At 35.8% G+C, this 11,404-nt stretch overlaps 2 protein-coding genes across 5 annotated transcripts in view; both read left to right on the forward strand.

The window, feature by feature from the left end:
* Positions 1-5,126, forward strand: part of LOC107699599 (solute carrier family 35 member C2-like) — an 8,469-nt gene extending 3,343 nt beyond the window's left edge. For 2 of the 3 annotated variants that reach the window (XM_016500909.1, XM_016500910.1), the window contains exons 6-10: positions 2,161-2,329; positions 2,413-2,496; positions 3,380-3,555; positions 3,736-3,865; positions 4,610-5,126. In XM_016500909.1, coding sequence (XP_016356395.1) covers positions 2,161-2,329; positions 2,413-2,496; positions 3,380-3,555; positions 3,736-3,865; positions 4,610-4,737 — 687 coding nt within the window. In that variant the 3' untranslated portion in view covers positions 4,738-5,126. The remainder of the gene's footprint in view (positions 1-2,160; positions 2,330-2,412; positions 2,497-3,379; positions 3,556-3,735; positions 3,866-4,609) is intronic. The other variant, XR_001635470.1, reaches the window with a different exon arrangement.
* Positions 5,127-5,833: 707 nt separating this feature from the next.
* Positions 5,834-11,404, forward strand: part of LOC107699598 (collagen alpha-1(XX) chain-like) — a 26,873-nt gene continuing 21,302 nt past the window's right edge. For both annotated transcript variants that reach the window (XM_016500905.1, XM_016500906.1), the window contains exons 1-3: positions 5,834-5,924; positions 6,919-7,040; positions 10,093-10,197. In XM_016500905.1, coding sequence (XP_016356391.1) covers positions 6,944-7,040; positions 10,093-10,197 — 202 coding nt within the window. In that variant the 5' untranslated portion in view covers positions 5,834-5,924; positions 6,919-6,943. The remainder of the gene's footprint in view (positions 5,925-6,918; positions 7,041-10,092; positions 10,198-11,404) is intronic.

The raw sequence follows: 11,404 nt of genomic DNA on the forward strand, positions 1-11,404 counted from the left end.
ACTCATGGCTGTATTAGATCAAAAGGGTGCTTCTACTAAATACTGAGCAAAGGGTCTGAATACTTAGGACCATGTGAGATTTCAGTTTTTCTTTTTTAATAAATCTGCAAAAATGTCAACAATTCTGTGTTTTTCTGTCAATATGGGGTGCTGTGTGTACATTGAGGCAAAAAAATAAACTTAAATGATTTTAGCAAATGGCTGCAATATAACAAAGAGTGAAAAATTTAAGGGGGTCTGAATACTTTCCGTACCCACTGTATGTGTCCATATAATCATTATTCCCCCCCACCCAGACCAGAGAACAGCATGTTATAAAGTGTGATGGTTAAAGTACACTAGACATTTTAAAGAGAGTGGATTCCTACTGTGGTGATGGATGATGAAGTATGTTAACAGCAGATCGTTTTTAGATTGTTAAAATGCTGTTTATTAAATGCTGTGAGAGTTTTTCTGAGAGGTCACATTGTGAGACAAAAAATTTGGGAACTGCATGTGAGATGTTATTAAGTTGATTTTACCACTTAGTGTGTTTGTCTTGATAGGTGTTTCTGTATTTGGCTAAGCAGTCATTTGGGTGTCTCGCCAATGTAATGGTTAGAAAGACATTCTTTTGCTTCTAACTTTTTCCCTTGGTGAACAATTAACATGTAAATATAGCCAAAATCACTGCACAGCTTTTGTCTTTATCTTATCTCTATGGTGATTTTGTCAGATGACTTCTTGATTATAAATCAGGATTTCAGCAGCTTGGATGTGACTGCTGGTTAACATGTAGTCGTACTGGGTCACGTTTCAGTCACTATTTCATATTCATTCTGTTGTCTGACAACATAAACAGAAAAGAAATATCTAAATGAGAACAGCTTTATTGGGAATTCAGCTGTATTAAAGTACAGTAAGTGAGCACAGAGTAGAGAAGCAAACAAAGGGCTGACACTAGGCAGAATGCAAATATGACATAATGATGCAATGAATATGCTAATTAGAACATGTTGTTTAGCGACTTTTTACAGGTTTTTGCAACTTTCCATTCAAAATACTTGGCAACAGTGATTTCACAGATCACTTGGCTATATGGGCCATTTGGTTCACACCTTTACAGACACAGAGAGAGTTGATTGAGTCTCAGTCACAGTCAGGGTTTGAAAATGAACTTTTTTACTCACCAGACAATTTGGCTGCTAAATGTTTAAGTTATCAGCCATTCAGAATTTCTACTAGCCAAAACAAAAGATCATAAACCATAAAATAAATAATAATCATAAACCAAATTATTATAATTGCTGCTTTTTAATGGCTTTCATTTTTACAACACTCTTTCATTGCTTGTGGATACCATAAAATAAAACAGAAATAAAAACAAAGTTCTCTGTGACTTTTCTTATAAAACAGCATTAATTTCAGTGTAATTTCCAAGTATAGCTCACTCCTAAATGAATGCTTAATGGTAAACACTTTGAAGACAGGCTGTCAGTTCATAAAGTGTTCAGCTGTTTTCACACGAAAGTCAGCGTACTGAATTCAGCATATTGAAACCTCTCCTCTATTGACATCCATTCAAAAAAATACTACTTTGTCAAAGATTAAACAAAGTGGTGTTTGAAAAAAAACAGTGCAAACTGGAAAGAGAAAGGTTGATCTATGTTATTATATTTCATATGAAGCATAGACTATTAAAAAAACATCAGACGTAAATATATCCTATCAAAGATAACTCAAATTAAACCTAACCTTTAAGCCTGGACAGCTGGTACTTTTTCATACATTACATAATATGAATGTATATAGAGGTGATTAAACTAAATAAAGAAAGAGAAGGAAAATAAAGCAGTGTTTCATAAATGCATAAAAGCTGTACGCTGCCTCTCCAGTTTTGGTACTTCAAAATTTTCACATATTCTGGGAGTCGTGCTGGAACATTAATGGCAAGCAATCAGTAATACATGCAGTTGCCAAGCCATTAGGTGATTTAAGAAAATCAATTGTAAAACTAACAGGAGGCCATTATAAACCAGTCCATGATTACTTTTGATTTTAGCTGCATTAAAGACCCCATTAAAAGTCATGAATGCAGTTTTGTTTTCTGTGTTGATGTGTTTCCTCGACTTGGTGTTTGTTGTAGTAATGTGTGCTGCCTGACTCTTTTGAATCTAATAGAACCCATTCCTGATCCTCGTGGTGTTGCTGATAACTAGTGGTCTGTTCATGTTCACTCTCAAGTCCACTCAGTTTAATCTGGAGGGTTTCATTATGGTCCTGTTGGCCTCTTTTATTGGAGGGATCCGCTGGACTCTCACTCAAGTGCTCATGCAGAAAGCAGAGCTTGGTAAGTCAACATGTTATGTGTGTTGGTTATATGGTGAAGTGGTGAATTCTCATGACTCTTATGTCCTTCTCTTTGCCACACAGGCCTTCAGAACCCCATAGACACTATGTATCATCTGCAGCCTCTCATGTTCCTGGGCCTCTTTCCTCTGTTTCTTCTTAATGAAGGTCAGTCAGAAACCAGTTTTTTTTAATGTATTAAAATATATGAAAATAAAAAAATTAAATATATATTTTATAATAAAAACATTTCACAATATTACTGTTCTAACTGTATATTTGATCAAATAAATGCAGACTTGTTGAGCATAAAAGACTTTTAAAAGACGTGAAAAAAATCGTGCCCCAAATTTTTGAACAGCAGTGTAAGTTCCATAGTCCTGGAAAATGTGGAAATATTAATGTTTTTCAAAACTGTGATTTTGAGGCCTGGAAAAACATTATAAATGAATACAATTTGAAAGCACTGTTATTTTGTAGAAATAATTTTGTAGAATCTAACACTGTAGATTTTTTTTCTAGCTATGCTCAGTTCTTAAATAATTTGCTGCATAGAAATTACTTTTATGAGTGTGATCTCTATAAAATCATTTTTAAGAAATCTTCATCTAGTCATCACAAACAAATACAAAAGCCATTAATTGGTCAGAAAGTGTGGGATCCCTGTCTTTATTTTGATCTGTATTTTAGTATTTTGTCTTCCATAAGTGAGAATCTCACAAAGAAATGTCAGGGTCATATTTTACCTTAAAATAAAAAATAAGACATATTGTTGTAATGGGTAAATATATACCCCTACACATTTTTTAAAATAAAATCTGTTTAGATTTAATACAACTAATATTACCATAATGTGTTCAAGATTATAGTTTTACTTTACAATTTAAGTATCATTTTCGCTCTAATACTTGAAAGTCACAACGGATTAAATCTTAATAGTCCTAAAATACATTTCATTCACTTCATGCAAAATATGTCTCTTGGTTACCAGTGCCATTGCAATCCTTACTGAACCTGTTGCTTGTTTCTTCATCCTGTGATTGCTGAGCAGGGCTGAGTGTGAGTACCACAGAGAAGCTCTTCAGGGTCAGTGAGCTCTCCCACCTGCTCTACTCTCTGCTGACTCTGTCTGTGGGTGGCATGCTGGCATTTGGGCTGGGCTTCTCAGAGTTTCTGCTGGTATCCCGCACGTCCAGTCTTACGCTATCTATTGCAGGCATTTTTAAGGTGAGAATACATCTTTGTCGCTTTCACATGCTTATGAGATATATTAAAATAAGCAGCTCTTTGCCTCATCTTTTTGTTTTTCTCCATTCCTCAGTAACTTAGCTAGGTTTCAGTGCCTTCATTATCCTTAAGCCATGAATATTCTTCACAAAGACATTCTCTCTGTCTGTCTGTCTGTAGGAGGTGTGCACTCTGCTGCTGGCAGTGGAGTTCATGGGGGATAAAATGAGCACAGTCAACTGGTTGGGCTTTGCTGTATGTCTGTCTGGCATATCACTGCATATTGGCCTCAAAACATACTATAACAAAGGTAAGACTCATTCCGATTATGCCTGTAGGTGATTGTAATGCAATACCAAACTTATTTACATGGCACAGCGGATTCATACCAGTGTCTGCGTATAATGTTAAAGATACATTTTATTTGTTGTGATGAAACTGAAGTAGCACTAAATCTTACACATGGTGACGTACATCGGAGTGTAATAGATTATTGGAAAAGAAAAATGTAGGGCAGTTGTTGAATTGTTCACAGTGAGATCTATAACGTGCATTTATGAAATTTTCATTTCATGCCGACTTTATTGTTTAAGTGAGTTTGACTATGCAGTGCTTGTTTGTTAACGGTTCACTTTAAAAGTAAAATTTAATATGTCACAAACGGTTCATTGTCATTTCTGTAATGTGAAAAAAAAAATCTTATTTTTGTTACTGTTATGGATAAAAAATATTCTTCACAATCATGTTTTTTTTTCATGAAAGTAAGCTTAAATTAGATTTATTATTATTATTATTATTATTATTATTATTATCTCAGCACATTTAAGAGGGACTTTCACATATAACTAATACTGGATCTCTACTGGTATAATCAATTGTGTTCAACACCATCAATTAAGATTTAGTCATAAAATGGATACTAATAAATAAACAGCAGACCCTTAGGAAGAAGAAAATGTGCAAAACTGGTTTTTGAATCAATAATTGTTTTGCTTGAATGCAGGTCAGGTATTGTTCTTAGTCTGTGTATCTCTTTTCCTATATCTTTTTATAGGAAATGGCCCCATGGTAAGACAACTACCAGTCAGAGACAACCCGGACCTTGAGCTTCCACTTCTACAGACAAAAGATTACTATTGTGGAGACACAAATGATGAAGAGGAGCATGAGATTCTTTATTAGTTCAAGGATGACATGAATGTCATAAATAGGCTTGTGGAATGTGGAACTCTAAAAGCAGCTGGGTTAGTTTACCCAAACATTTCACTTCAGTTATTATTTGCTCACTCTCATGCCGTTCCAGTCCAGGAACACAAAAAGGATGTTTTCCATAGAATGAAAGTGGATGGAGACCAAGGGCTGTCAAGCTCCAAAAAGGTTAAAAAATTATATAAAATGGTAATTAATTTTGTCTTTGAAGAAAAAGTCATATGTGTTTTGATTTTCAGAATTTCAATTTATAGGTGAAATATACCTTCAAAACCGCTGCTGGAATCAATCTCTCACAGGACCAATCTCCAAGTGGCCTTACACATTTGTTTACATGACAATAAAGGATTTATTTTGCTAAATATCAATTCTGTTTTACTTGCCCACAATAATTACTAATTCAGACATAGAATGTGAGTGGATTTTTTTTTTAATATATATAAAATTAATGAAGTTTTCTTCTACCACGGATTACTTCCCTTTTACCTTTATACACGGTGGCTTTGTGAATGGTGGCCTACTTACTGTCTAGGTTTTATATACTTAATTTTCATCATTCAGTCTACGTTATCAGCTCTCAGGGAGGCAGACTTCAGCAAAGCAGATTATATAGGCTAATTAGATTTCTGTGGAGTTTTCATGCAGATGCAGGGAAGTCTAAATTCATGAACCTGATTGAGTTCAGTGAGTTTGTTTAGTGGATTCATTTCGAAGTCAGGAGGCCAGTTCATTTCCCAGCAGTCTGAAGATCAAGAGAGCAGTTGTTTTAGATTAAATTAAAGGATGGGAATGAATTCAATTAAGACGAAAGTATGCGTCCTTCAGCCTGCGAGCTGGGAGCTTTTTTTGTTTGTTTGTTTATATAGCCTAAAAGAAGAAAGTAAGTTTCATGTGCAGGCCCTCTGTCTCTAAAACAGTCTCTTTCTAGGCAACGCAAAGTTTCTGCTTTGCAGAATAGCTGATATACCACCCCGACTGACTATATTCCCCGCCTCTATTACTAGAGGAGGGCACTGCACCCGTATCAGATTTCACACCTAACCCAAACCAAAGTAGAGAAATAAACGGCAGCAAATAGGAGTGAGTGACCGGGACTCAATGTGTTAACATCCCTTACCTGTGGCTGTGTGGAATGTGCCAGGTACACGCTTCAGTTTCAGGTAAACTACCTTATTTCTATATATTATATGTGTGTGTTTTCATTGCTTGGTTGCAGATACAGAAGCTGTTGCTGTTTTAAATGTAATATTTTAATTCGCTTCGACTCGCTGTATTATTCATTCTGGTTTACAAGTGTGACTGAGTTAAGCAATATTTATATAAGTCATGTTTGAGTTAATGAGTAAAACGGTCGTCTCATCACCACGTACGCAGTTTATCTCATGTATGCTGACTGCCTCAGTTTTAGGTTTCATAATGCGCTTGTGTAGCGGTAATAGCTTTCGACAGCTCACTGTAGGTGTGGTATCACATCAGATTCAACGATTCGGAGCTTTAAAGTTCCCGTATTATCTATTTCTGCTGTATTCAGTACAACAAGCCAATGCATGTAAAAGCCGTCTTATTATGGCCCAAAGCAAGGGGAGGGAAAGGGGTCCAATTAAAATAGGTGTCAAATAATTGCACTTCTCTCACACAATATTTGTGTGAATCAGACCAACGCACTGCCGAGAAGATTCTGTTCTTTCAATTGATTTGGGTTGTGGTGGGATTTGAATGGGACAGTTCACATGCTGGATAGCCTACACTACATTCAGATTTTGTACAGTTTGGTTATACATACTGTATATAACAGGTGTTCAGCTTTCCCAACCTTGTCTTGTCTTGTAATAGTCTTCAGTGGTCTGTAATAGTCTTCAATGGGTCTGTAATGACCAGTTTTGGTGCAGCCTTTTCTGTAAGTGTCCCATCTCTCTCCGTGTCTCTTTTTTCACTCCTCCTCATTGGTTAGGGGGTATATTTAAAGCTGTGTGGCATTAAAAAGTTTGGGGTGCTCTCTTTTTGTGGCTTCATCCGAAAACAACAGCTTTTATGGTTCCACCGTCCATAACTGCTGTTTATGTTATTATGATCTCCTCTGTTTTGATGTCTGTTTGGAGTGAATGAAAGTTACACAAATTTGTCACCTTGCTCACAGTGACTATTTTCCCACAGGTCTTTAATTGATACCAGCGCAATCATGACGGCCCACAGCTTTTCTCTCGTCCCATCAGAGCGAACGACACTCATCCTGGTGACAGTCCTCCTGATGCTGGTTTCTGAAGTCCATTGCCAGGGTTAGATGTTGTCTTTTACCTTTCACTCAAGCTTGCTCTTTTTTTCTAGATATGAATCAACATGAAAATTTTGCCTGATGTTGAGAATTATTGTTATGACTGATAACTGAAAAATGGACCATATTAAATTTGAATACTATTTTGTCTAAATATATGAAAATTAAAACATGAAAAAGTAAAAATCAAAGATAATCTAAATGTAAACATAGGGAAAATAAATATGCACATTTAAAAGCCGGCAGATGACGATAAAATCAAATCAAAATATGATCACATTTTGTAAGCCCCAAACTGTGTTTGTTTCTGTATTTTTGCACAAATGTGTCGGCATCCTTGAAAATGGTCAGAATTTGAGAACCGTAGATAATTGCTGGTGCTTCCATAATTAGATGTCCTCTTTTCTAACCAAAATGCAATGCCTGTGCACTTCAAAATGAAATTAAGGGTCAAGTAGCATTCATGCCCACAAACAAAAATAGCAATCCACATATAGCTCCCTTCTGGTGCAGAACTACATTCCCTTTCTTATTTGTTTAAAGGTGAAGTGTGTAGCTTTGAATGTTAAAATATTCCTAACCTAAGTGTGCAGAAATCAAGCATCGTGTTAGTTCAGGCAGGCCACGTCAGTCAAGCTCGCATCAGCTGATAGTCAGCTGTTCCTGACGTGTACCAATCCAGTTTTGACACTTATCACAGCGGTCCATTTAAATTCCCATTCTCCAGCTTCTCTTCTATCGCATCACTACTCACAAATCAACTCCCTCCTCCAACCCCAACTCCATCTAACTGAACCGGTAATCTAATCTGATTTTTTTTTTTCTTCACTAATTCTTCATATTATACAGTTCACTATATTGCAAGCATTCTCTATCATATATTTTGTATTTTCTACAACTCATGTAATCGCTGCTCGCAAATCAACTCCCTCCTCCAACCCGAACTCCACCTAACGGAACCTTTTTTCCTTTTCTTCGTATACAGTTCACTGTATTGCAAGCATTCTCTATCATGTATTTTGTATTTTCTACAACTCATGTAAATTGTGAATTGTAATTATGTATGCAATGCATATACTGGATCTGTTCTGTACCCCAGCGGGGTTTGACTAGCTGCTCTCCCCGCTCCATCCAAGCATGGCTGCATGGACAGGCGTGGGGAGTTTTGCCCAGAACAGAGCCATACCGCCAACACTAACTGTATGCTATATTATTGTAATAAATATACTTTGACTAAGTGGTCCTGACTGAAACAAATATAAGTATACCATTCGTTTACCTATAACGGTAGTTTCCTAGTGGAACAGAAATGATACTTCTAACCGTTAATTCCGATTATGAAATTATATCTCATTATAACTGTGTTTTCTGAATGTTAATGCTGGTACTGTAGTACTATTATATGGTACCTATAATATATCACATTGATAAGACATCAGTAAATGCATCCACAGATAATTTATTCTGACTTGATTAGTTAGGATAGCGTCTGAAATACTGTCAGAAAACACACAGCTTTTGTTTTGTTCGTGAAATGTCATCTGCATTCCTAAAAGTCCTAATGGGACCAAATTTACAACCCACTTGCTAGAAACGTGTGTTGAAACCCCACAAAACAATGAAAAACCTGTAACAGTGCAGAAACACTCACATTTTAAACTCCTTTTTTAGCCAAATGATACTGATTTTTTTTTTAATTGTACCTTTCCCCAAGGGAAGGAAATTCTTGGTTAGCAGCACAGCAGAAAAGAATAGTCTAGAATGTAAACTTGTTCCCTGAGGCCATTGTGCAACACTGTGGAATCCCTAGACAACTGCACATAGGCCTTGGTGGATGTTGCTACATTTGGGAAAGAAATTTGCCTTAAAAATGCTTGGAATAATTTATGTGTCCTCTCTAGGCCTCTTGTTATCTCTGTCATCCCTAGAGGATACATGCTGCGCGTGTGCTTTCCTCACTGTTTTTGTCTGAACAGTTGGCAGCACATTTGTTGACGTCTGGGTTGGTGGTGCTGCTGTGTCGGCCAGAATGCTTCCTTTTGCCTCTGATCCACTGCCAGTTAATGCAGAGCATGGATATTTATTTGTTTCCACACTGTAAAAATGTTACCTTAAAAAGCTATTTCTACTGAATTTCACCCTTAAAAGGACTTTTATTGCTTTAACCTAATGCAGTTAATCGTCATATATAATAATAATAATTATAATAATAATAATTTTACTTGAATTCAACATGTTAATTTAACAACAGTAATAATATATTACAATATTATAATATTATATTAAAAAACTCAGCATTTTACCATTTACCCGATTTTATTCCCCCAATAACATAATCAGGAGCTTCAAGACACTACAGTAAGAGGGGACAAAGATCTCCATGTTTTTTGGGGTCATCCTCATTGTAACTCTCATCTGGACTATGACATTACATGCATGCAGCCCCTTCAGGCTGACCTTCAACCCCACTGAAAAGCAGATTTCCTGTGGTCCTCAACCCCCCGTTACCCTGCAGGGCATTACAGGGCCTGCTTTGAGCGCTTGTGGACAGCTGGGGAGAGGGGAAGATGGAGCAGGGAACATGAAAGAGGGGATTGTGGCAAACTGGCATGTGGAAATTATGCAGATAAGCTGAAGACAAGGGCAGAGTTGAGCAAGAGAACAGTGATGAAGGAAAAGGAGGAATGACTGAAAAACTTCCCGTTCAAATATTAGAACTTCTCAGAGGGGAAGTAGAGGGAAAAAAGCCATTGAGATGCTTTTAGAGGAAGACTTTGATCTTTCAAGACATACATATCTTAGCTTCATTCCCCAAAGCCCCACATACAGACCTCTTTTCCCATGATTCTCTCTAGGAGTTAAAGGCTTGTTTTTGTCCCTCATCTGACTTATGCTATTACATATATTAATTGTGTGTGCATCTGTCTGTAGACACAAACTTATCGGACTTTCAAATGACTATCAGTCTTAATCCATCTGTTTTCTTTGCTAATAATGTGGTGTGAACTTGTATTCCCACAAAACATGTTGCATAAAGTCTTTGTATACATTTCCAGGCCGGCTGAAGCTGACTGTTCTGTCTGAAGATCGGCTGCAGATGAAATGGAAGGAGGCGGAAGGGCTGGTGCAGGGCTATAAGGTCCGTGTGCGACCCATCACAGGTGAGATTGCAGTTAATGGTAACTAATTAAGATTACATTATTACTTTTTACTATAAGTAAAAAGTAAAAGTATGTGCATGCAGTGCCATATAGGAACAGTACCGTTCAAATGTTTGGGGTCAGGTTTTTAAAAGACGTCTCTTATGCCCACCTAGGCTGCATTTATTTGTCAAAAATACAGTAAAAATAGTACTATTGTGAAATAATCTTTTTACAGTTTAAAATTAAAACTGATTTTAATATATTTTAAAATTTTCAGTATTCAGTGTTACATGATCCTTCAGAAATCATTCTAATATGCTGATTTGCTTCTCAATAAATATTTCTTCTTATTATCAATGTTTAAAACGGTTTCATATTTTATAATATAAACTGCTTAATTTTGTTTGTTTGTTTTTTTGTGGAAACTTTGTTAATTAGAAAGTTCAAAAGAACAGTATTTATTTCAAAATATATTTTTGTAACAATGTAGAAATCCTAACTGTCAGTTATAATCAATTTAATGCATCCTTGCTAAATAGATAATAATTCTTAATAAAGAATTAATTTTTTTTTTAATTTCTTTTTCAAAAAAAAAAAAAATCTCACTGATTGTCATGATCAACATCGCGTATAGCAGTCATAACTGGTTGCTCCAGGGGAGATTAAATCATCCGCTGCTCTGTGGACACACCCAAATTTTGTCCGCTACACATAACAGGAACTGGATTCCACTGAATCACAGCATTTGAGATTTAGAAACAAAAAAGCACCTGTGTTTGTCAGTAAATAAATCAAATAGATAGAAAAGTTACTTATTTTTAAAAGAAACTTGAATATTATGATGTATTATCACCTTATTAAAAATTAATAACGAATTGCAAATTTAAGCCAGACATTATCAAGGTCATTTCTTTCTTTCTTTCTTTCTTTCTTTCTTTCTTTCTTTCTTTCTTTCTTTCTTTCTTTCTTTCTCTTTCTTAAGTAACTTTAATATTATGATGTATTATATTTGAAAAATGAATAAAGATTTGCAGATTATAGCCAGACATTATCAAGGGCCTTTCTTTCTTTCTTTCTTTGTAGTGCAGTACATTCTTGTCCCACTGAGTAAGCATTCAGAACAGGTGAGGAATTTTTGAGCAATGATTGAATCAGGATAGTCATAAACTTTGCTCATATCTCTTCTGTCTGACTTCTCGTCTTGTTTTTTTTTTTTTTTTTACCA

The sequence above is a fragment of the Sinocyclocheilus anshuiensis genome, unplaced genomic scaffold (assembly GCF_001515605.1).
Source record: "Sinocyclocheilus anshuiensis isolate Anshui unplaced genomic scaffold, SAMN03320099.WGS_v1.1 scaffold879, whole genome shotgun sequence".
Taxonomy (NCBI): domain Eukaryota; kingdom Metazoa; phylum Chordata; class Actinopteri; order Cypriniformes; family Cyprinidae; genus Sinocyclocheilus; species Sinocyclocheilus anshuiensis.